Raw genomic sequence first — 27,026 nt, 5'->3', positions numbered from 1 at the left:
TAGCTTTACATGGTCAACCATCCTTAATTTTTTGATGCATTTCATAATATTTAATTGAAAAAAAATTTATCCTATTCAGAACACAAGAACCTTAGGGNCTTTTAACTTGAAAAACTACATGGAACTGAAAACTACATTAAACATAGTTCAAAAGAAAAGTATCATGGAAATTTTAGAAAATATTTTTATTAAGTGAAAAGGAAAAATAATAAGAAAAGGGAAAATATCGTAGTACATTCCTATATAACTGAAAAGAGGAGGAGAGGGACGGGAGAAGGGCTAAAGGCATGAAACCGGTCTCTCCCCAGATGGCGTATTCGAGTGTTGCGATCGCGAATTACACCTAGCGCTATCTGTGCTTAGCTTTACACGGTCAACCATCCTTAATTTTTTGATGCATTTCATAATATTTAATTGAAAAAAAATTACTAATAACCCAGAATTTAATAAACATCATTATATCATTTCATGTTTAGGAACTGAATAATAATTCAACCATTTTATTATTTCAATTTAAGTGATTTTTCTCAACATTCAAACAGCAGACGATGTTTCGTATTAATTTGTCTCTAACTTTTAAAAAGATGGCAATACTTTTAGAGGTTATCGAAAGAGAAACACCAGCAGCAGAAATATCATTTGAACTGTAAATTTTTCTGTCACCATGGGTTTATTTAATAAATTATTTAGTGATCTAATTAAAAATTCAATAAAAGGTACACAAGTTGTGAAGGTAATCTACCTGCTATTACAAAAGTTGAGCTATTACAGAGCATTTAAAAATTTTACATTTTGTGTACTTTATTGACATTTTACTTAAATATTTTTAAAGTTTATATTTCATTATTGTTTTCTAATATTTATTTAGATAGGAATGCTTCACATTATCTTTATTGTAAATACATCATTCTTTTCAATCCTTTTATTTGTACCGGGGCCATAGCATGCGAAAAAAAATATGGGACGGCATTTGTTATTTTTTCAATTTGCAATTAATTACACAATAATATTCTTTCAATTTAATATAAATTTATATTCTGTAATTTTTATAATTCTATTATTACTAAATGATTACATTTTCGAAATGCCTGCTTCTGATATTTGCTAATAGCTACAATTCATGTTTATCAATCCGGTATTTAAATTTTGCAGGCTAGATTTACAAAAGTTTCTGATACTGTATATATTTAAGTCATTGATTAAAACAAAAAACTTGTTAAAATATGTTTTATCGTTGGATGTAACAAAAATTAAATGACTTGCATGTTCATCTAATGTATTAAAAAAAAGTTTCAATTAATCACTAAAATTTGAAAATTAAAAATTAATGTAAACTTAATGCTTATAACTAAAATAAAAATTTGATGCTTTAAAAATATTTCAAAATTTATATCTAATATTAGGAAGAAAAGAAAGCTAAGTGCTAAAACTAAACTAAAATACTAATAATCTAAAAAAAAGGGATATAATTTTTTAACATTTAAGAAATTTAAAAATAATTAGGTACTTTTCAATGAATAGCAAGAAGAAAGCAAAACAAACTAGTTAGTAACTAAATTATAAATGTAATCACTAAATTTAAAACAAGGAAACAAAAGGCAGATTTCTAAACTTCTTTTTAAAAATATCATATACTTAAGATTATGATTTACAGAGAGAAGGGGCAACAAACAATATTACAATTTTCAATTTTGTTTAAATTTGACATTAATTTAAATTTAATTTTGAGAAAATTATTGGCAAGGAAAATTAAGTAACTAAAATATATAAACACATAAGATTTTAAAATCTAAAAATCAACATTAAAGTAATGATAGGGCAATATATATTATTTTTTTAAAGTCTATTTTAACGAATTCAGTGGATAAAATTACGAAATTAAGGAATAATTAACTAATGAATTTTAATTTAAATCTGAAATATTTTTATTCGCAAAAAAATAATAAATGAGTAAAAAAAACTAATCTAACAAGTTCAGATTATTTTATATTAATTAAAAGGAAAGCAATCAAAATTGTAATAGCATGTCTTCGGATCATCTTCTGGGATATTTCCCAGACCATTACTCATTGTGCTATTCTAGTTTGACACAAGTTAAGTATCTACTACTGTATGTTTACTGGAATTTTTTTTATTCTCTTCTAAGCATACTTTGAAAGCATGTTAATAGAAAAGGTCTGCATAAAAAGTATTAATTTTTAAAAACTAGTGATTATGTATATTTTAAATATGCACTGTAAAGAGTTCTGTCCAGGTATAATGCACATAAAAAATCTTTAGGTATTTAGATTCAAATTGTTTTTGTAAAGGAATAAAATTTTTGCTGTTATGAATGAATTTAGTTCCAAATAAATTTTGCGTAAATAAAGGTCTTGGTTGTTTTTTTTTTTGTTAATTATTTTAAACCAAATTTAAAACTATGTATAAATATATTAGTCTATAATTGTATGCTTTTAAGAAATTATTAAAGAACTTTTATTTCTAAAAACAGGGATTTTTTATTCAACTTTTTTTATAAACATGTTTGAACAAATAAATTATTTTAATTTTAAAATAATATAATTTTTTTCTGAAAAATATAATTTTAACTGTATTTTGATCCTGCCATTTAAACTAATATGAACTACTTTCCAACTTTTTAGATTCATCGAGTTTCACAATTTTCTACTAGTAGCCATAGAAATGCTCAGGTAAAAATTACTTTAATATCACATATTGTTAGTAATTATATTATTATCATGCACAGATCAATATTATCAAAATCATAAATTTAGAATAGAAAAATAATTCCAAGAGTGTGTGTATTGTATTAAAAAGTTTTACTTCTTTTATATATTAAAATATTTTAATAGTTGTCTGTTTCCATTTGGTTCAGAATTAATTATATATTTATTGATTGTTATTTTGAGAGTTTGACTTTAAATATCTATTTAGTCTAAGGAATCATAGATTAGTGACTGCTGAAGCATTGTTTTCTGCCAAAATGTGTCTAATTTTTTTCTTACTTATATTTGTGTATTTCTAGAAAAAAGTTGATTAAATCAAGTTTGAGTACATGGCATTGGCATAAGGTATTTCAATTTTATTAGAGGTGGTGGACTTTATCAATCAGCTTTCTGCTTTAGGATCTTTTTGAGTTATTAAATTATATCAATTTAGGGGCTGATTCTGGGATATTACTATCCTAGCATCAATATCATAAACTGCTGAAATAAATGTGATTTTGAAAATATTTGCATTTCTTATAACTACTTGCATTGAAGGGATCTGCTATGAAATCATTATGTGATTTAATCGACAATTTTCACAGAAATAAAAAAGATATTTATGGTTTGCATCACAGAAGTGGAAAAGATTGTTATAAATCTATGCATTGAATATAAATTATGCATTAAGTATCAAACACTTAATGCATTGCTGTGAGGCTTAAGTCGACTGTTTTTTTAAGTCTACCTGTGACTTACTTATCAGCTCAAATGGTTAATAAATTTAATTTCACCATCCTCGAAGTTCCTATTCCTGACAGCAATGCAGTAAAATATTTTCCAGAGTTCTTTGAATTTTTCATTTTTTATCGTCAACAATGCTTCTAAGCCACTGATCTAGATTTCTGGAAATCATTTCATTTTGTAAAATTATAATAATTTAGTTAATGACTTTTCTAGTATTCAATTTGCTCTAAATGTTATGGAATTTTTACATGTTGCAATACCTATAGTTATCACCCTTACACCAATCTTTGCATTTCTTTATTTCCTTCTTTCCCTCTGTGTTCTTATCCTGAAAAAGGTACTTCATTATTAATTATAATTCCCTGCAGATCACTGAAGCCAAGCATCACTGGCTGTGGTCAGTGTGTGGGTGACCACTTTGATCAGCCTGCGAAGGGTTCGAGGGTATGCGGTATTGGTCCACATTTAACTTTTTTACCGTTAAATGCTCAACTTCCCGCTCAGGTCGTCAGGTTACCAAAGTGGGGGTGTCATTCTCTCTGTCATTCTCTCTCTGTCATAAGTCTTTTCACATTGTTTAACTTTATTTGCTAGTGATTAAGCCCAAATTAATTTATGATTCTTATGTATGTTCATGTGTTAAAAGGTGACAGTGCGAGATGCTCTCAATGCAGCCATGGATGAAGAAATGGAGAAAGATGAAAGGGTGTTCTTGCTGGGAGAAGAAGTTGCTATGTACGATGGTGCTTATAAGGTATGATTTTAAAGTCATGAGTTATTTTTTTGCTCATCTTTTGATCTATGTCATTTTAATTTTAAAAAGAAGTTAAATACATGTTTTTGAGAGACTGATGCATTCTGACCACATTTACAGAACTCTGTGATGAAACTTTATGTGCCTTAAAACAATTTTAATTATCAATATTTTAATCCTTACATAGGTTTAATAAATTTTTTATTTAATTTTTGGTTTCGAACTTTTTTTTTTTAATACAAGAATGCCTCATGCTTATTTTATCAAATATGCTTTAATTTTTTTTTATTATGGCATTTGTTTTGAAAACATAAAAATATATTCTTAGGATATTAAGGCTTTAAGAACTTTTAATATTGTTACAAATTTTGAAGAAAATGTTTTGATAGATCTATGGTACTGTTGAGCTATAGACTGTAAGACTTTCAATTCCACAGATTTTAGGAGAATGTATATTGCATGTAGTCAGTGGGTCTGAGCACTTTTGAGGTTCAAACTCAGTACCAAAGGCTGATATTTTAACCACTGAGCTACCACAGACCAATAAATTCTTAGTTTATCAAGTTATACAATATAAAGCAAAAATAATGGACATAATTAATTTCTATTTTTAGTATGGTTGTATGTACAGTAGTAATAAAACTTAATGTTTTGCAAAATTATTAAATTCATAACATTGTGATTATTATGTGGTGCTTTATTCAGTTATTGTGTTAATCTGCATTTTTTATTGTCTAAATCCCTTGTAAATTCTGCCGATGTCAAATCGGCCATTTCATTTGAATTTATCTCAGAACTTCAGTAATATTTTTAATTTAATATGCCATGATTTGAATAATGAGGAAAGATAATAAATAGTAGCTACTTTAAATTCAATTGATTATTGTGTTTAATTAGCATTAAATAAGCACTAATTATTTTTATTACTTTTTTTCCAGGTCAGTCGTGGTTTATGGAAAAAATATGGAGATAAAAGAGTGATAGATACCCCTATAACAGAAGTAAGTTAATAAAAAAAAATCACAATTTAAATTTTTTAGAATTTTTTTCTTCTCTTATTAGATTTATTTATGGCCAGATTAGATCCCCAGAACCAGCTGCAATGTTATTTGATTGATAAGTTCTTTATGCTTGATTTAAAATTATAAATTTCTTTTTTAAGTCTTTTAGCTGTAACTAAAAAAAAGTTTGATCATGTCATAATTAAACTTGAAAGTAAATTAAATTAGTGTGATTTTAAATAAGTTTAGAGTGATTTTAAAAAATGTTTTAAGAGATTAACATCCACGCAATCTTTTTCTGTAATATGTTTCTTCAGTTGCAATTCTTTTGTAATATGCTTAAGCAAGCTTTCTTTTGCAATATGCTTTTAATGCTTAAGGTGAATGTATTAAATTAAGATGAAATAATACAAATTAGTATGTTTTTTTATTGAATGAGGTTTTTAATTTTTTGAAGTGTATATTTGTCTTTCTTCATTATAAAAAAAGAAAATTTTGAATTTAGTTAGTGCTTACATTTATTAAAGAAAGCTTTCAGATTTTCGCTCATTACCAGATTTTTTATAGCATAAGCATTCAAAAGACTGGGGAAGATTTTAAAAAAAATATTTTGTAATTTTTACAGTTATTTTGTTATTATAATAACAAGTTTATTTATTACTCTATTTATATTTTCTAATTTTCTTACATTAGGTCATTTGGAAGCTCTCATAATAAAGGAAAATATTTAACATAAATCTTTCTACATTCTTAGGAAATATTTTGTTACATCTTAAAATGTTTACTTATTTCATCATACATAAAATAATTCTAATAAAGTAAAGCCATTTTTTAAAATCAGAAATGGTTCATCAACATCTAACCATTTTAATTTTAAGAATAAATAGACATTCAGTATTTTTTGGAAAATATGCTTTGTAAGATGTAGTCTTTATCCAAATTTATTCATGATTTGTTTTCAAATCAAATTTTTTTTCACTTAATCTGATTAACTCTTATGTAGCTTTAACTTAATTATCGGAAATTTTGAACGTGAAAAAATTATAGAGACCATAAGGATAATTTAAATCGGCATTGTTATTTACCAACATTATGCTGCATATTGTTTTTCAGGTACTTAAATGTTCAGCCATTAGAAATATCTTAAGTTTTTTTATGTACCTAATTTATTATGAAGAATGTTATATTAATAAGTGAAATGGTGATATGATTGTTTAAATGTGGTTAATGTTTTAGTTTGTATTGATGTAAGTATGCAAAAATGTCTATTCTACCTTTTCCTAATTTTTTTTCTAAATTATTATTTTGCAGATAGGATTTGCTGGTATTGCAGTTGGAGCTTCTCTGGTGAGTGTGTGAATATATTTTCTCTAATAATTAAAATGTGATATGTGCTAAGGTGAACCTAAAATTTTTACTTTTTTCATTCACTTTTAATATTATATTTTTCCTGCCACTGCTTGGTTCTTAAAAGTGATAGATGTATGAAATAACTTTTTAGATGGAGTGATATTTTTTTTCTACAGTTGAATTGATAATACAGTGGAACCTCGATCCATCATACTGCATAATTTATTTTCTCGCATGTATGGTCAGGGGAATGTTGAGCATGAATGTTTGTTCAGCAAAACATTGAAAGATCTATGACACTTTTAAAATTTCATTATTCAGTCCATTAATAAGGTGCTATGTTTGATTTGTAATGAAATCATGGCTGTTCTCAATGAATAAAACATGGACTCTCATTATGAAGCAATACATGTCATTATGAAGCAATACATACACAACAAATATCAAGACTCCTCTTTGTTTGAATTTTGTAAGAGTCTTCCTCTGGTACAATTTTATAATTGGCATAAATTTGCCCATGAGCTGTTTTCCGTCTTTGGTACTACTTTGTTGTGGGAGAAAACATTCATATTCTCCAGAATAGAATAGACAGACACAAGGAATGCTAAGTGATGAACATCTTAAATTTGTTTTATAAATGATGTTAGAAATTTTTTTTTTACAACTGCAAGGTATTGTCAGTGGAAAATTGCAATTACATAAATCTCGTTGGTGTGTTTTACAAGTGATCATTTATCATTAAGCTTTACCTTGCAAGTTAATAAAACTGGATTAGCATTATTCTGTTTTTTTTTTTTAAACTCAACTTATCACAACAACAATAATAACAGGCTATTATCTGTCACAGACTAGACTGGTGACATTTACTGGCCTGATTTGGCTCTCGGGGTGTGCTTGGAGACCCCTGTTCTATATTTATAGCTTACTATTTAGTCTTTTTATACTTTGGCTCTTTATTTCAATAATCTCTGCTTTTTCTAAATTTGATTTTTTCTTGCATTAAATAAAATTTTTTCTATTTCGATGTGACATCAATTACACAAAAATTTATTCGTGATTAAAATAAATACTGAAAGACATTTTATTGTCTCATTCATTAGTTCACTGATATGTTACAATAGTTTAGTTAATATATTGTAATTTTAACAGATCTAATTCAAAGAGAACTCTGACATTGAAAGCATTACATAAGTAGAAGTAAAATAATTTTATTAATGTTAATGTAATAATGCGCAATAATATTATATGGTATATTTGAAAGAAAAAAAAAGACATTGAAATTTATGAAATTGGATTATGAATTTTAAATTCTTACATTAATATTTGATAATTGATAATATTTGATAATTCTTACATTAATAATTGAATTGATAATTCACTATGCTTTGTATTTTTTCAGGCAGGCTTGCGACCCATTTGTGAATTTATGACTTTCAATTTTTCAATGCAAGCTATAGACCATATTATAAATTCTGCAGCTAAAACATTTTCTATGTCTGCTGGTATGGTAAGTCAGATAGATTTAAACTAGCAAAAGTTTTTAACTTTTAAGTAGTTTTTCCTTATTTTATCTTTTGATTTGATGACATGATTAATAATATTGAAGATTATAAAATTTTGATTGAAACAAAAATTTGAATAAAGTCATGAGCAACATTCTCAGATTTGTTTGGTGACTTGTCTGGCAGGTTTTCAGATGTTGCATACTTGATTGCACAGTTTGCCAATTTGTACTTGGATGCATATTTGAGTGTTGATTTTGAGTTTCATACCTTAAATATTCCTCTTAAAAATTTTTTTGGCAAATTTTTTAGTTTTTTTTTTCTTCCTCCATACATGGAGATGATAAACTTCTGTAAATATATGAGTGAGTGTATGAAAGACGACCGTTATATATGACAATACTAAGTACATAGTATTGTCATATATAACGGTCGTCTTTCATACACTCACTCATATATTTACAGAAGTTTATCATCTCCATGTATGGAGGAAGAAAAAAAAAACTAAAAAATTTGCCAAAAAAATTTTTTAAGAGGAATATTTAAGGTATGAAACTCAAAATCAACACTCAAATATGCATCCAAGTACANGGTCGATACACTACAGTACTCCCCCACCAGAATTATATCTGTGATAGAATTCGATGAAAGGATACCACTAGTTGATTCATTGCAGTTTTGTGAGAAGCTGAAAAAGCAGTATTAAGATCACCGTACTTTTTGAGTGCTGATTGTGAGAGCTGTATTAAGTTCAGGGTTCTGGTTGCTCTTGTGATGCCTTTAGCACTCGAGTATATACGTTGTGTGTGGTTGAGACTGAGAAGCAACAGCATGAGGACAATATCGCTGTCGCAAATAGCAAGTCAACTGTTCCATATGAACCATCCATCAAAGTAAACATGTTCAAATCGTAGTGGCGAGGTAGGCATGTTCACATGACGTCCGGGTCACCAATGTGGGGACAGTAATTATTGATAACGTCAGCATCCATCTAAGAAAAGGTACTCCAACATAGAATCGAGCTAACATGTCTTATATACTTGGGAATCGGAATTGTATTACTGTAGTGGCAGATACACTGAAAATTAATAACAGATAAAAGTTGCATGTTTAAAAGATGTATGCAGCTCCTGTCTTTACATTTTAAATTTAGAAAAAAGAATTTTTTTCTCTATTTGATCCTAAAAAGCAACGATGACTGCAGATATATCTTTATTAAATTATTTAAATATATTTTGTTGAATTAAGTCTTACCCAATGTGTTTCTATCTGTCAGATATGTTAAAATTTGCTTCAATAGAAAGAACAAAAAAAAAAAAAAAAANAGTCAAAAAGAACAAAAAAAAAAAAAAAGAATCATTCGCTTCCCCCTCCCTTAAAATCAAATGAATTAAAAATTATATTTTGTAATTTTTTTTAAATATTCATTGGTAAAAATTTTTTGTGATAGTAATTTTTAGAAATTAATTTATAACAAAATTTTTTAAATTTATTTTAAATTTAATGCTGTAAACAATTTATGGATGTGCATTTTGTGAAATACCAATGCAACTGTAAAACAATTTTTTTTATTTGCTTATACTGTATTTAGTTTAGAGTATAAATTTTTTTTTTTTACTATAAGTAAAAATAACATTAAAAAACTGAACTTTATACTAACAACCTTTGGTTTAATAGATTTGAACAAATTAATGAAATTGTATTTGAACATTTAGGATAACAAAAATAAAAGTATTTTTTAAAATTAAAAAAAAAATATATATATATATAAATGATTTTTGAAATATTTTGATGAATTTTTCTCTGTTTGCAATCTCTCTCTGAAAATATTTCTATGGATATCTTCATTACTAGTTCATCATGAATGTTGGTGATTTAATCATTTAATTTGACTCAAAATTTGTTTTAATTAAAATTTAATACATTTTAAATTAAAATTATATTTTTTTCTTACATTTTTTTAATGACATTTTAGGTTACTTTGACTTTGCCATTTCTTTGAAATGTACTTTAAAATTATTACTTTTTTTGTTTTGTACTTGTACTTCGTACTCGTTACCTTTTTAAATCAAAACTTTTTACTATTTTCCCCATTACTTTTGCCTAAAGTACTTGTACTTTTGCTAGTAGTTTTTAAAAATAGTGTTCCCATGTATGGTGACCATGCATCCTGAATCTACCCTTTTAAGCATTAGTCCCGTTTTTTTTTCTTTTCAGAATTTATTGCTGCAAGCTTTCCTTCGTCAAAAACACCGGTTTCCCCAATGTTATTCAATGGGAGAGTAGTGTGTGGCTGGGTAATTTTGGTACTTTTACCCCCAGGCCTCAGCTATTTGAGGGTTAAAGGAAATTAATTACTATTGTTCTAACACTGATAATAAATGTGGCTGCTTGTGAAATAAAGCGAGCTTTGTTTGGGGATGAGCATTTGATCCATTTTGTTTTTCAAAGAACTCCATTTTAATCTCAATACCAATTGTGATATGAATTTTAGAAATGCTGAAAAATTGTGGAAATAAAAATATTGAATAAATGAATTACTTTATTATTTTTTTTAATGAATTACTTTAATACTTTTTTTTAAAAAAATAATTAGGCTCTAAATTTGTCAGAAAAAAGTTAGAAGTTATGTGTTTAGCAATGTGTTTTGGCTCAATTAATCAATTGTATTAAAATTTTTATCTTGTGTAACTAATATGTTATATAATCTGTGATATATGGTGATAGTAATTAAGAAATTTAATCTCTTCTTAGGAGTTAACTCTTTGATTTTAAATGTCTTCACTCTAAAACTAGTTAAAGAGTGAAATGACTCTCTGGAGGAGTGTAGGATAATCAGCCTCTATACATAACCCCTGTTGCAGAATTTTTATGGGCTTTCTGCGACATATCTCTCTAATACTGCGAAATACTTTTAAAAACAACAAATATACATGTTACTAATTTAAAGTAGCAGAAGCATCAATTTAAAAAAAAAAAATTCAGATCAAAAAAATTTTTTAAAATTTAATTTGTAATACTTTTTTTTATTCTAATATTATGGGCAATATTCTCACATTTTGTGGGGGGGGGGAAACACAGTAATTATTTTCGTTTTTGCATTTTGTAAATTATAACATAAAAAATAAATCGTGAAATCCTTTTAGCAGTAACTACCGAAAATCGGCATGAATCGATGTCGAATTGATGGCAAAATCGGGCGAATCAGACTATTCAAAAGAGGTTACTAAATGCTTTTGTAATAAATGATATCGTATTTAAAATATCGGATTTTAAAACCTATGTGGAAATCAATAGTAATAACTGCATAAAAAAAATAAAACGAAAATTTCTGCAGAAAATAAAATAAAATTTTTTACTTCATTATTCTTTATTTTTTTTATTATTCTCAAATGAGAACAAAAAAATCACTAGCATTTTTTTTAGTCATCGGATGCAGGAGAAAGGCATCTTTTGAATGTAATTATGAAGAAACGATAAAATCTTTCAAAAATTTCTGCAGGAAAGAAACAAATTTTTTACTTCCCGAAGGAAAAATCTTTTTGTTAGAACTCTTTAACATTCTGCGATAATGTCGCCGTGTCACCACGATTCTGCCATGGGGTAGATAACAATGATAAACGTAATAACGAAGAAAGAATGGTTTTAAGAAAAATATTGATTGTGGATTATTTGTTTTAAACAAGATTTGCATTGATTTTTTTGGAAAAAAAAAACTAAGTAGTAAGGGAATTGAATTTTTTTTTAGATTAATGTACCAATAGTTTTCCGTGGTCCTAATGGAGCTGCCCAAGGTGTTGCTGCCCAACATTCACAATGTTTTGCTGCATGGTATTCCAATTGTCCTGGTCTGAAAGTAATATCACCCTACAGTTCTGAAGACTGTAAAGGATTGCTCAAAAGTGCTATAAGAGATCCCGACCCAGGTATGAAGTCTTTAAGAAATTTACTTTTATAAATTCTGTGATTTTTTTTAAAAATCCTTTAAAGGGACAGCGGCCATGGCTCAGGGGATAGAGCATTTGTCTTCCAATGAGGTGAACCGGGTTCGATCCCAGAGATGGCTGATCGATACGAATTCTGCATCCGGCTTGCACGAACCACAGTGCTGACGTGGAATATCTTCAGTGGATCATAGGTTAAAGTCCCCTTCCCGTCAGGCTAACCCTGGGAGGTTTTCGTGGTCTCTCTCTCTCTCCATGTAACGCAAATGCGGGTTGGTTCCACCAAAAAGTCCTCCACAAAGGCAAATTTCTCCCTATACTCGAGCCAGGAGTTTCGTTGTGTTCTGGATTGGGTTCAAAAAGACAAGGCTACAAAGTTGATCATTAGTAGTCGTAAACCCGAAAATTGGGTCTGCTGTTCAACAACTGTTACAATCCATGAAAAGGTTCCTTTTTCTTGAACGCATTAGGAAATGTGAAAACGCATGTTGCAAGTACCTTCTCAGTGTTTCCTTGTTAGTGCATACACAGTGTTGCCACTCCACAGGGAGAACAGGAAAACCTGGAGAATACGGGGAATTTAAAAATCATCTATAATAACAGGGATAATGCAGGGAATTTTCAGTTTTTCTTTACGAACTGGGAAAATACAGGGAATTTTATTCCTTATTTTCTTCTTTTAAAAGTGGATATGGGATATTTGTGGATGATATTTCAGCTATATTAAACTATTTCATTTAGGTATTGTAGCATTATTTATTTTAAGTATGTTAAGCTGTTCCTTATTTAAATTTTTCCACCAATTAAAACGAGCATAGCTAGACTAAAATTAATCACTGGAAAGCACAGTGATTGTTTGTTTTCTCTTAATCTATTGCAGATAATATGTACAGGAAAAACACAGGTTTTTTCCAGATTTGAGTGGTGCAGCGTTATAAGAGTTAGCTCACTTTTCTTCAGAATGATTTCATTTATATATATATTTTTTAATGTTTAAAATGATCTGCCAAAATTAATGTTGAGTTACATTTTTATTTTTATTAGTTAATATATATTAAATTCATCTACAGTAAGACCCCGCTTAACGCATAGGATACGTTCCATCAAAGTAGAGCGTAATGCGAAACAGCGCTAAACGAGGCTATCTTAACATGTAAATAATGGGGTTTGGGGAAGATGGATAGAAAATTGGTTAGGTATTAAATTTAATACTTATGTTTTTTTTAATAAAAATAAAACCTCAGATCATTCAGTCTATTTTGTGTTTCCAATTTTCTGCCTTTTTTTCAAGAAGGCATCTAATGTAGTTTGTGTTTTCCTTTTGGGTTCTGTTAGAAGTTGTTGATAAGTAGATTTTGGATCATTTTCAACAAATTGGTCCATAATTTAAGTTGTAGTGATCAAACTCCTTTTTACAAACGCCATCGAAAGTTCTTTTTGATCTTCTTCGAAATCACTACAATCAATATTTTTGTTTTCTTCTTGTGCAGTTAATTCCTTGAGCTCATCATTAGAAAGACTAGCTGCTGTTTCTTGAACTATTTCTTCGACGTCTTCCACATTTACCTCATCTAAACCGGTTTGTTTTGCTAATTCCACTATTTCATCTATATCAACAGAGTGTCCAATGTCTTCGATCTTACTTAAATCTGGCCAAATATTCTTCCATACTCCTTTCAAAGATTTTTCTGTTATCTCATTCCAAGAAAGGTTTATGTTTTCTGCAGCATTCATGATATTGTAGTTTTTACAAAATTCTCTTATTGATTGCTTCTCTTCTCCGTCTATTTTGTCAAACATCTGCTTCAAAGTTCGCCGCAAGTAATAAGCCTAAAAATTGGATATAATGCCTTGGTCCATTGGTTGGATTAAGGCAGTTGTGTTAGGTGGCAAAAAACTACTTCGACTGGAATGCATGTTGTTAAGTCTGATAAATTTGTTGGGTGGCTTGGAGCATTATCAATTAATAGTAGTGCTCTTTGTTCAAGTTTTTTAATTTCGCAGTAACGTTTAACAGACGGGCAGAAATGTTCAGTAAAGGAATTCTGGAACATTTTCATAGTTATCCATGATTTTTTATTAGACTCCCAAATTAAAGGTAAAATTGATTTGGATATGCCTTTCATTGCTCTTGGGTTTTTGGAGTGGTAAACTAGTAGTGGTTTTTTAATTTGAAATCTTCGCTTGCATTACCACCCAGTAGAAGTGCTAAGCGATTTTTTGCGGCTTTAAATCCTGGTGCTCGCTTCTCTTCACGGGATAGAAATGTTCTTTTGGCATTCTTTTTCAATTCCTTGTTAAATTATTGTTTTTAATGTAGCTGGGAATTCAGCCGCCACTTTCGTATCGCCACTTGCTGTTTCTCCTGTAATCTTTATGTTGTGAAGATTATTTCGATGTTTAAATCTATTAAACCATCCTCGACTAGCAATGAAAGTTTCACTAATGTCACTTGCCTCAACTTGAATGTAATTAAGAATTCTTCTAGCTTTTTCCATTATGATAGATTGGCTTAATGGCATATTGCGTTCAATTTCGTGGTCAATCCATATAGACAGTCGTTTTTCCATTTCCTCTATAATGTTATTTCTAGAACGGGTAATTCTAGTTGCAGAGCTCGACGTAGTTGCAGTTGCCGATGACAGTATCTTTTCTTTATTCTTAATTATTGTCCTTATTGTTGAAGTTGACAAATTCAATGCAGCACTAATTTGAGATTGACATTCACCAGAATCTAATCTTCTAATCACTTGCATTTTAGTTTCCAGTGAAATGCTTTTTCTGGTTGCTTTCTTTTCTTGTTTTTCATTATCACCCATGATAAAAACTAAAGATCATAATATTTGTCACTGTATCAATCGTTATAGTATTATATAAATTTATATGTACTTACAATAATGTCAACAAATGTTTCGAATGATAAAAGTGCTTCCGTACAGCACCGTATCAAACAAGAAACACAACTACACTGTTTCGGATATGTTATATACATATACGGGGAATCCCCGGGTTGAAATAAAAGAGCGCTAAACCGAAACAGCGCTAAATGAAACAGCGTTAAGCGGGGTCTTACTATACCTGTATTTTTATCAAATTTAAGATTATTATTCTGACCGTACATTTTTTTATAGCAAAAAAGATTTTATTTTTAAACATATTTTTTTCTTTTACATTATGTATTTCTTTTTTGAGATCATCTTTTTCTCCGTACTTAATTCTAAAAATACCATATTGTTGCTTGCTTTGAATTTTCTTTGAATTTTTTTGAATAATTTTTTGCTCTACTGAAAATTCTAAGTTTTTTGGTATGGAAATTTTGAAGGATGAAAACGGAATTAGTTTATCTTAAACTTAGGATATTTAATTATTAATTACCAATATATGACCTAAATAATATATGAAAACTAATCTTTCTCTACTTAAAAGGTGAAGGTAGATGTTTTAATCCAACAGATAATTTAGTCAATCAGACGGATTATCAGAAATTATTGATTAACTTTCATAATTGACAAACAGAGTATGTTGCTATCTTTCTTTTGTAAGCAGTTTTTTATTGCAATTTAATAAATGTCCTGAGAAAAGGCATTACATTTTGGCTGAAAAGGTTTTGAAATATTCTATTAAAATTATATTCTGTTGTTAGAAAGATGAAGTTTTGCTTTATGATTAAGAATTGTGATTTTTTTTTCTTTGTTGAAGAATTTTGCAGATGCAAGCTAGGGAAATGTTGGAGGAGGTAAATCCTTTTCCCGGTGTGTAAATATATTAGGTAATTCTGTGACCTTGTGAAAAATCAAACAACACAACACACAACATGTAAAGCTGAACTATTTGCTGTTGCTGAAACAGAAAGAGTATTAAAATGGATTATAAGTAAAATTAATTGTAAACATTTTATAAATGCTCAAACTAAAAAAATTTCTGTTAATCAAGCATCCATTGACTGATTAAATAATGTTGTGTCTATGACATAGCCGAATCAAATGTTTCCATGCGTCTTGATTACTGCTTCTGAGATTTGCTTGATATTATCGTCATAAAGGTCTATCAATGACGGCAAGACTCCTTTTTCTCTCAGATAAGCACTCATTGCTGGACACTCAAAGATGTGGCATGGCGTCAGGTGCGTATCTGGGCAGTTTTCACAATTCCTGTATACTTTCCTGCCCTCTCTGTCGATCTTTATGCCCCTGTGGTGATTGGTTCTCAGCCTGGCTATAGTTTTTGTTGTGGATCTATCTGCATTTATATTACAAATCATGTCTTTAGTTGGAATTGGTTTTTCTCTCAGTTTAGATTTAGCAATTGCATTTGCATCTTGGATGAGGACGTTACAGTCATTAATGTTGAGATTTCTGGCATCCTTGGCTAATTTATATGCATTTTCATTGCCTGCAATATCAACGTGTGCTGGTATCCACTGAAGAGTACAGGTTCTGTTTAAGTCCTGAAGATCATGAAGATTTGAAATGATTTCTTGGGTGATAGAAGAGTCCCATTTTAAAATTGCTTGGAGGGCAGCCTTCGAATCGCAGAAGATAACAAGGCCCTTTGCTTGCTCAGAGGTGGGAAGGGCTTCATACATATTAAGGGCCTCCAAATTGCCCGTAGCTAGCAGGCGAAGTTAGAGGCTATAGCGCCTACTCCAAATTTACCTTGTTTAGGGGAATTACTTAAAGTAGTTAAAAACACCTCGGAGCCTCCATTTGTGATAGTTTTATCAGAGGAACCATCTGTATATGCATGTACAAAGTTCTCTTTTGGAATCTGTTCAATTGTCTTGAGTCCTTTTTCTTTAATGATATCATTGTTTTCATTTTTATTGCCTGGCTGCAAGAGGTCAGTGTGGATATTTGTGTTCAGTTGAAGCCTTTTGTGGAAGATTGGTTCTTGTAGAATGACATATTTGTTGTGCTCAAGGCCTACGCTTGCTCTGATATCTCTACCATATTGCATGGGTGAAAATTTTTTCAGTCTTATCTTGGCATTTCATTCTTCGAAGGTAATGTGCGAAATATGTTCAGGTACGCGACTTCGCGCTTTGTTGGTGAACTTTATCATATTTATGCTTCTTCTCTTTTGAAGACTTTCTAGACCACACTCTCTGATTATCTTGCCATTGTTGGTGGAAGACACTGCACCGGTTATTATCTTTGCTGCTCTTGCTTGTACGCTTTCCAACTTGTTTAGGGTGGTATCAGAGATTAAATAATGGTAAATCATCAAATAAAATTAGACATATAAATGTGAAAATTGATTTTCTTACAGATATGAGTGATGATAAAATTTTTAAAGACAGTGTATTAAAATACTAATATTATTATTTCTGATCTTTTAACAGAAGTTGTTACATTTGATAAATTGAAATTTTCTTTGAAAAAAATATGCTTATTTTAAAATGAATTTAATTTGTTTATTAAATATGTTTTTTTAATATTTTGATATATATTATTGTTTTTCAGATAGTAAACCCTTTTTGCAGGAGAGGAATGTTGTATTAAATGATGCTATTAATGTTTTTCTATTTATTGATGGTGCTTTTTGTGTTTTCAATTGATGGTGTTTTGCAACTCGATAACAAATGCTACTTTGTTCTTGGTTCACTTTTAGTCAACAGCGAATTTTGCTACATGTTTGTTATATTAAACTAAATTTTTACAGTAATAATCTCTATTTGGCTAGTGCTTGTAGACAAATATGGATTTATGAAGATAATACTGTAGATGTTCTATAAAGTATACTCTTTATTCTACTATCGGTGATATAACCAAACCATATGAGGCAAAATACAGCTGGTCTTTTCTATAGCTATGGACATAAATTATATAATGTTTTGTATAAAGAGATAATGGAGTTGTTTATATTTATACATCTTGTTTTTAATTTTATGAATTTAAAAAAAAATGATGAAATTGTCCCATAAAGTAGGAATAAAAATTAAAATAATTTTGCCAATGGTTTAAGGACCAGTAACTAACAGATATTTCTAGTCAGTATACATTTTTACTGATTCGTTTATAGGTGTCTGTATTATTATTATTATTATTTTTTGAAAAAGAAAAATATTTAATAGTGTGTTTAAACCATATGAAAAATGTCACAATTAGAATGAAATAAGCTATTTTGTTACAGAAACACAGACCATATTATGAAACCAAATATCAAAAAGCATTCAATCACTTTACATAATTGATATTCCAGGTAACCACGTATAATTATTTTATGGTGGTCCTAGTCCAATTTAAGTGGTCTTGGACAGGGTTCGTAGTTGTGCTGATATTCCTGCTATTTTTTTCCATTCAAAATTTAACATTTAAGTTAACATTTGATTTTAAAAATATTATTTGGATTTTTTGTTTGTTTCTTTTACTAGGAAAGAAATAAGAAAAGTTAGACCTATCAATGTCAAAACCAGTATTTTTTTTTGCACAAGGAAATCCGAAACATGTATTAATTAAAAAGGTGTGTGAAAATGAAACTCTCCTCTTTATGTTGCCTATTCCTCAAAAAGAAAAAAAAAATATTCCTCTGTGGAACACATTATTGTTGAATCAAATTTTCCTCTTAAACAACCATCTCAAAATAGTTTTTATTTTTGTATTTTTAAACCTTTTTTTTATAAGTCAGTCACATGCATTAAAAATCAATCGAAGTTTAGTGATATCTTAAAATAAGTGATATTATGATATTAATATAATTATTTGTTACATTAAGGAATGGAAGTTGAATAAATGGGTAATAATAAATCATTATAAAAAATGATAAAAAAAACTGCAAACAATTTTGAAGAAATAAACCTTCCTTTCATATTACATTTTCATATTTTTAAATGAAACACTAACTACACAATCGCTGAATTTCAAAGTATGCCTGAAATTTTTTTAAAAAGTCAATTCATTTTTTAAATAGTGCAAAACAGCTATTCTTAATATAAAAAGGAAAATTTTTCTTTAATGAAAATTATTTAAAAGAAATAAATAAGTTCTATTGTGAAAAGTCTAGATTCATGTAAATGATATCTGGAAAACCATTCAATGATTTAGGTTTTAAATTTGTTTAAATTAAAATGAAAAAATTGAAATTCAGCAATAATTCTATTTGTTTCAAATTATAGTTAATTACTAATTAGTAAGTGTAGTTTATAAGCATTAAAATTTTAACAATCTTATAAGCTACACTTACATTAAGTGTAGTTTATGTATAGTCTAGTTATAGCAATCTTTTTTTTCAACACAGTGCAATAATTTCATTAGCACTCTATCTAGCATAAGTTTTTTAGAATACCATTGATTAAGATAAGGATTATTTCAATTAAAAAGAATTTTGAAATAAATTTTCTGATATGTGAGGATAAGGAGAATTATTTAGCAATTCTGAGCTTGAATAAAATTCATAGGCAAAGACACTTATCCTTTAAATATTTTGTGCCTATAATTAATAGAACTAATTGTTGCAACAGATTATTTTGTTTTAAATCTATTATCCAATCTTATTAATATTTTGTTGTAAGTTTATCGCAAGTTTTTTGTATATCTTTGGTTAGAATGTTTTTTCTAAAATACTTTATTACATAGAGAAATTAAATAACTTATGAGATTTCGAAACAAGATTTGAAAATGAATCATTTGTAAATTCTATCTTTAACTAAACTCAGTGACGCAACAGCCCATAGAGGGCCAAGACCTACACTGCCCATCTCAGTTTTCTTGACCTTGGGCTGTGGGGTGCAGGAGCAGATGTTCCTGTTAGGTGGTCAGCCGAACACAAAACCCCCCAGTGTTTAGTTCCCAAGCATGCTTGGTACTCATTTATCGACCCACTGAAGGGATGAAAGGCCGAGTCAACCTCGTCATTAGTAGAAATGCCATTAGTAGAAAATGTCATTAGTAGAAATGCCATATAAAAAATGTCATATTCTAATTTTGAACCATTAGAAAGCTTGTCTTGGATCAACTGGCTACTGTAAATGTTGCCCCGCAATATTTTTTTCTATTCTATATTTTCTTTGAGTTTAAAAGTTTGCAATTAATAGATGTAATGATGAGTGTTAGCTTTAAGAAGCAAGTTTATTTATTTCAATTTTGCTTTCAGTTGTATTCCTTGAAAATGAGCTGTTATATGGTGTTTCTTTTGAAATGTCTGATGAAGCTATGTCCAAAGATTTTGTTTTGCCGATTGGTAAAGCCAAAGTTGAAAAAAGTGGTAAGTTTTCTAACTTTATTTATTATTTGTTATTAGTAATAAAAAATAAGGTTAATAGCTGACTGAAAGGTATTACTTCTTATTTTTATATCCAATCATTTAAGAATTATGGTGTATCTGGAATACAACTTTAAAACAATGCTTTTACATGCTACTTTTTGTATAAAAATCGACTTTTTTGTTTGATTTGCTTCCAAAATAGTTAATAGTTGAGTTATGGGATTTCATGTTCTCTCCCTCATTTACTCTATTGCTTTTAAAAGGCCTTGTAATGAAAAGCTAAAGAGCTTTGCTTGGGTCTGTCTAGCTTTTTTCGAAAGGTGTCTATTTTGTGAAAATTTAGACATAATTTGTGAAAATTGAAAATTATATTAAAAAATCAACACAAAAATATGGTAAAATAAGAAAATATTTTCTCAAATTGTTACTACAAATAAAAATCATTTATGACTGGTAAGATTTTTTCTCATACATTCAGAAACAATTTTGCTATTGTAAAATTTTGAGCTTAAAAATTTTATCCAAATTTAAAAATCCATAAAAATTATTGTTAAATTTAAACTTGAATTTAATAAAATCATGCATTTAACAGCACTAGCACTAATAGCTATTTTCATTATAACATTTTCAACTAGCTCATACAGAAAAAAAACTTCATAGGGGAAAAAAATTTTCGTAAAAAAATAAAGGTCAGTTTATTTTTTTACAATTTTTTAATAATACAACAAATTTACAATAATGTTTAAGATAATGTTTGAATTTCAACTTCCTGTAAAGTTTATAGAGGGAGAGCCTCATTGTTTCATTTTAAAAACTCAGCACAATTCACCCGGTTTTTTTAGGGGGATACAATAACAAAATTTTAAGAGGCAGAGAGGAGAATCTTAGAATTTGCTTTTTTAAAAGTATTTTGTGAAAGTGCTGCTAAATAGTTGTAAATTCACCCTGGAAAGACCCCTGATTTGGTGGCCTTGACGTTTAGCAAAGGGTGTTGGAAGAGAAAATAGAGATTTGTCTTGATGAAAACATTCAAAGATTTCTGAAACAAACAAACAAAAAAAAATTTTGAGGAAAATTTGTAAAAAAAAATTCCGAAAAAGTAACGATTTCTTCGACATTTTCGTTACAAATACTTGTACTTTTTCCTGAAGAAAGTTATGAAAAAACAAGTAAAACTATTAAATTTAAAAAGTAACAAAGTACATGTAAAAGTACATACTTTTACTTTTGTTACAAGAAATGGAAGTAAAAGTATTGCCATGTCTGATTTTAATAGCATAATTAACTTGCTTTGAAATGTGCTCTTAACTTTGAAGAAAAAACTTTCTACTAATCCCTTTATTTTAAGAGAATGTTTAAATTAACCAAATAAAGCATGTTTAAGAGGAATATTTGCAAATAATTTAAAGTTTGAATTTTAGGTCAGCACATAACATTGGTGGCACATTCCAAGGCGGTCGGAACTTGCTTAGAAGCAGCAAAAGAATTAACAAGTTCTGGCATAGATTGTGAAGTAAGTTGTAAACATTCCTAATTTTGAAACATATTCTGCTTTGCAATGTTTGTGTTATGTTTTAGCATTGACTAGTCACTGCTGAACTAAAATGTTTGTTTCTAAAATAAAGCGTGTCATTCTGCTTCACTTTAAAAAAAATGTGTACTGGGCACAATTAAATATATTAAATTAATTAGATTATATTAAATAATATATTAATTATTTATATTAAATAATATATTAATTATATTAAATAATAAATAATTATATTATAATAAGTTAATATTATAACAAGAGTGAGTCATAGTTTTTTTATCATGCTATTCTTACAAATATAAGTTATGTGAATGTACAAAGCAAAACGGACCACCCTAAATTACTTTTAATCTAATGATCAGATCTCCACAATCTGAGATTCATTCTTAATAGTTCCAGGGGGTGACCTCAAATATGCTAATTAATTAGTGCAGATGATATTTTAAGTTACAAAATCGGACACAAAAACGTAATTTTTAGGAATAAACATACCTTTTTTCAACGGATTTGAATTTCTGACTTCTAAAATATGGGGGGTAGCGGCAATCAGGGAAATATGGCCCCCATAGTTTGCTCAGGAGAGCGATTCAAATATTAGACCCCTTAATGTTAAATTTACTTTTTGCATATTTCGCCTTATCTCGAGAACGTTTTAAGTGAATTGAAAAATTTCTGAACGCACTTATAAAATTTGTTTATCCAAAGATAATCATATGCAAAAAAAAAAAAAAGTTTTAGTATACATTTATTATTTTATTTAATAATATTTGAAAAAACTTCGAATTGTAAGGTATATAATTTTTTACATCATTTTAAAATATGTAATTTTACGTGGCAAACTGTAAAATTTGAGCGAAATAGATTGAAAAATTGAATTTTAAAAATATAACTTCTTTAAAATTCTATTTCTCAGGAAGTATTCAACCTATTTTGCTCTAATTATGTATTTTGCCATGTAAAATTACATACTTTAAAATAATATAAAAAATTATATACTTTACAATTCCAAATTTTTTCCACTATTATTAAGTAAACTAAATTTATTTTTTGCTTAGAATTATCTTTGATGAACGAATTTTATAAGTGCTTGCAAAAATGTTTCAATTCGCTTTAAAAGTTCTCAAAATATATCGAGAGATGAATGCAGAACTGTACTTTTCCTAGCGAGAATACATATTGTAAGTGCATTTGTGTATCTTTCGCTGAATTAATTGTGACTCTTTCAAGCGTTTCAGACCATTTGAGATGGGTAAATGGGTGGCTCTGCTGTATCTGACCACATGGAGAGTTAGGACACGCCTTTTCCAGATAGTACTTCGTTAATCATTGATATTTTGTCTTGAGAATATTCAATTGCTAAAACAAAGAGGGAAAGCTTCATTAGGGGGAAACCAGTTTGATATTTTTGAATAGGTCAGAAGTAAATCAAGATGAAATGCTAAAGTGCAACAATAAGGTTCCCAGTACAAACTTATTGTCTTGTACTTGACCTTCCAAAAAAAGAATCATCATGCGTGCATAAGCTGACCACCTCTTTAATTATCTTCTCTGAGCGTGTATAAGCTTCACATTAAATTCTGCCTGTTCATCTGCAGAGTTATGCAGGAAGAAGATGCATCTTAATTTTGATATCATGTATTGTGGTAGTCTTATTATTAGTTTTCATTCAAACCTAAATTGTTTTTTACTTTATTTCAGGTCATTAATTTACGCACCTTAAGGCCTCTCGACGAGCAAAGTATTTTGAATTCTGTTATGAAAACTCATCATTTAATCACCGTCGAACAAGGCTGGCCCCAATGTGGTATTGGATCAGAAATTTGTGCTAGAATAATTGAAAGTGAGTCTGCTCTGGTTGTATTTTTATTTTTAATTGAAGATTATTTTAGTAGCTCTGCACAGCAGCAGTATTCCGTCATTTCATTCTTCCATTGTGAAATTTCTTTTAGGAAGGTTTTGTTTTACGAACAGGATAAGTTTCCTGTTTCCAAATATTTATTAACAGTTTCACAATATGTATTCTGTAATTGAGTATACAGCTGACTGAATGCAACTATTTATAGTATTTTTGATCAGTTCAATTACCTAATATAGTAACACAGCGTTGAACAGAGACGAGTTAACTTGTCTTTGGACTTACATTATCTATTTAAATTTAGGAATATTTCAAAGTTTATTTTCATTTCATTCAGTCTCATTAAAATTTATTGTTTAAAATGTTTTGTTTTGCTTTCCTATTTCATTATTAAACAGTAATTGTTGGGACATTTTAATGTGGCAGTAATGGGCAGTGCCCGACTTAGCCCAATTGAGGCCGGGGGTAGAAACTTCTTTTGGGGCCCCCCTCTGCTTTACTATTTTAGTAATGAAGAACCGAAATTTATGGAGGTATTTAAGTTTTGCGATATGTAAAAATACAGCTTTTCATTGGCCAAATTTCACCATCATAATTGCTAAAATTTAGCTGAATTCCACCCGCTGAATTTACAAAATATGGATTTTTTGTGTTCAAATGATAGAAGCTAACATAAAGCTTACGAATTTTACTCTGTACTGATATTTTGTTTAACAAAAAGTTCAATAACGAAGGAAATGTGAAATAAACTTTCTATTTGATTTGGAAGCCCCCTCTGATGTAGGGGCCCAGGACAACTTCCCCTGCCTTAGTCAGGCTCTGGTAATGTGACATTTCTGTGTAAAATTGCCAGTAAATAAAGTGCTAAGAGATGGAGAACTCTACACAGTTTAGCAGTATATATTGTTTTCTCCATTTCTTTTCAGAAATCTTTTGAATTGCATCAAACATCTAAAGAGAAAATGGTTCTAGCTTGGATTAGCATTTTATAATTAATGTAAAGCTTGATGTAATGAGTAGCATATTCATAGTCGCTGTCAAAATCCTAATCTTAAAGATATAAAATTGCATGTTTATAAAGAGTTAAAACCGTACAATTCTAATAGCCTTCCAATATTGTAAAAAGAAAATTTTTTGAAATACTTTTTTCTACTGTTTAAGTGAGCAATGTTTTACAGAAAAGCTTTAGATAAAAGATATTTTTAGTGTGCAATTATAAAGCAATGTGTGTGTAACATTGGTTAAGTTANTAGTCACTGTCAAAATCCTAATATTAAAGATATAAAATTGCATGTTTATAAAGAGTTAAAACCGTACAATTCTAATAGCCTTCCAATATTGTAAAAAGAAAATTTTTTGAAATACTTTCTTCTACTGTTTAAGTGAGCAATGTTTTACGGAAAAGCTTTAGATAAATGATATTTTTAGTGTGCAATTATAAAGCAATGTGTGTGTAACATTGGTTAAGTTATCTTGTTTTTAACAAAAGAAAGTTCTTCTACTATTTTAAACACGTCCTGCTATATATCTATCATACCCTTTTTGACTAGTTTCTATTAGAATCAGCATTTACTGTTACCTCAAAAGGTACTGCCCTTCATTTCATTTTCTAGCAAAAAATAATTTGGGGGGTTGCTGTTCAAACATTTCAGTCCTTCATGAAATAAAGAACTATGTCATTCAGTCTACAATCTGTAACAAAAGCAGTCTACTCTAGATATGTGTTTATAAATCAACATAGTTCTTCAAAATAAAAGAAAAATAAGGTAAATTTTCTATTTAATATTGTTATTTTGACATTAAATATGTGTATTTGCTTATAACAACAATTCATGTTCTATAATGAATTGTTGTTATGACAGATTTTATTGTGTAGACAGAGGTGCCAGCTATTACAATTTATCTCTAATTATCAGAGATGCCAACTTGCTCTAGACAGCAAATAAATATTTTCGAGTAGTAGTTTATTAATGTGTGATTCTTGGTTTAAAAAATTCCATTTGTTAGGTTTTTATCCTCCACTATTTCTAAATAATTCGAAAGCTTATATAATTCGCCACTTTGTAATAGTTAAGTTTTGTTATATCGTTTAAAAAGTAAGCAAAATTAGTCAAATATTTGCACATTTTAGTTTGTAGTTGTTTACCGTTTTTTAAATAATTATGGCTCGTCCGGAGCAGTTGGCTTCTCATAATTATTACATTTATATTGTCAAGACAACGATCTTACATTTCAGCTATAAAAATTATGTGCGATTGAACCGAATTTCAGTAGAATAAGTCTCTCCCTATTACTACTGAGCATTATAAAATTTTGTTGTTTGCAATTAATCTACGATAATTTTTTTCCTTCTTTTTAAACACTTCTAAAAGCAATAAATATAAGAAACAAAAATCCGATTTGATAGAAAAACGAAATAAAAGAAAAGTAAAGTAGTCTCATAATTTCTTCTTCTAACATCATTTCCTCTTCCAGCTAACTATTCTGAAACTTAATATTTCCTTTATTTTTAAATTAAACAAACAAAAGAACTAACTTAAATCTGAAATGCTGTGAGCAAAACTTTTCATTGGTTAAAATAACAAACAAGGAATGATAAAAAGACAAGTTTTAATTTAAAAAAAAACTAGAAAATTGATTGGTAATAAAATTAATTTAATAATGAAGTTTGAGTTGTATAATTCTTAACTTAATACTTTTTTATTTAATTTTAAATTTATGCATAATGTTATAAATATACATAATATTTATACATACATATTATTTATACATCTTAAAATTACTCATATTTGATTTATGTAAACACTTAAGTATATATTGATGATTACTTCTGATTACTGACACCTCTGTATATTCTCACATTTGAGAAGCACCATAAAATTGTTTTAGTAACTTTATCCAGTAATTTTAAGAATTTGGCAAACATAGGTTAAGTAACAAACATGTTTATTCTATTTATCATTACTCCGAAGAGAACACAATATTTTCACCCAACAACTTTTAATAAAACAAATGAAAAATTGCCACATTGAAGTTAAATATTTTATTTATTTATTTTTTTGAAAGAATGTTTTAACTCTTACAGGTCCTGCATTTGACTACTTAGACGCCCCTGTTGTTAGAGTAACAGGTGCAGATGTACCCATGCCTTATACAAAGAGCCTTGAACCTCTTGCAATACCCCAGGCACAAGACATCATACTGGCCGTTAAAAAAGTCCTCAATGCTTAACTTCAGAACTAATTGTAGATATTATTATTGACACAATTTTTTTAAAGACTCTGTAAAATACCCAAACCGACCTTATTTTTAGAGAACACTATGATGACGGGACTTTTTTCTTCATATGTATAAAAGACTTTAACGTTATTTCATTCGACATAATTTCTGAGAAAATATTTATTGAAAAAATAAATTGTTAGTCATTTACACCCA

The 27,026-nt window shown here is 28.7% G+C and overlaps 1 protein-coding gene across 1 annotated transcript; it reads left to right on the top strand.

Moving 5' to 3' along the window:
• Positions 1-339: 339 nt before the first annotated feature.
• Positions 340-27,026, top strand: LOC107439590 (Pyruvate dehydrogenase E1 beta subunit). The gene is made up of 11 exons (XM_016052235.3): positions 340-733; positions 2,643-2,690; positions 4,099-4,206; positions 5,145-5,207; positions 6,519-6,554; positions 7,957-8,064; positions 11,808-11,985; positions 20,095-20,205; positions 21,627-21,718; positions 23,435-23,576; positions 26,677-27,026. The coding sequence occupies exons 1-11, from the start codon at positions 665-667 to the stop codon at positions 26,820-26,822; spliced, it is 1,101 nt and encodes a 366-aa protein (XP_015907721.1). The 5' UTR covers positions 340-664; the 3' UTR covers positions 26,823-27,026.

Source organism: Parasteatoda tepidariorum, chromosome 4 (genome assembly GCF_043381705.1).
Source record: "Parasteatoda tepidariorum isolate YZ-2023 chromosome 4, CAS_Ptep_4.0, whole genome shotgun sequence".
NCBI classification, from domain to species: Eukaryota; Metazoa; Arthropoda; class Arachnida; order Araneae; family Theridiidae; genus Parasteatoda; species Parasteatoda tepidariorum.
This window is presented reverse-complemented; position numbering and strand designations above follow the sequence as displayed.

What these genes read in the sequence shown, in the direction of transcription:
- LOC107439590 (XM_016052235.3), top strand. Translation starts at nt 665, where the DNA reads ATGGGTTTATTTAATAAATTATTTAGTGATCTAATTAAAAATTCAATA. An exon ending in TATAAGAGATCCCGACCCAG is followed by an intron (nt 11,986 to 20,094) that starts GTATGAAGTCTT and finishes TTTTGCTTTCAG; the next exon opens with TTGTATTCCTTGAAAATGAG. An exon ending in AGCCAAAGTTGAAAAAAGTG is followed by an intron (nt 20,206 to 21,626) that starts GTAAGTTTTCTA and finishes TTTGAATTTTAG; the next exon opens with GTCAGCACATAACATTGGTG.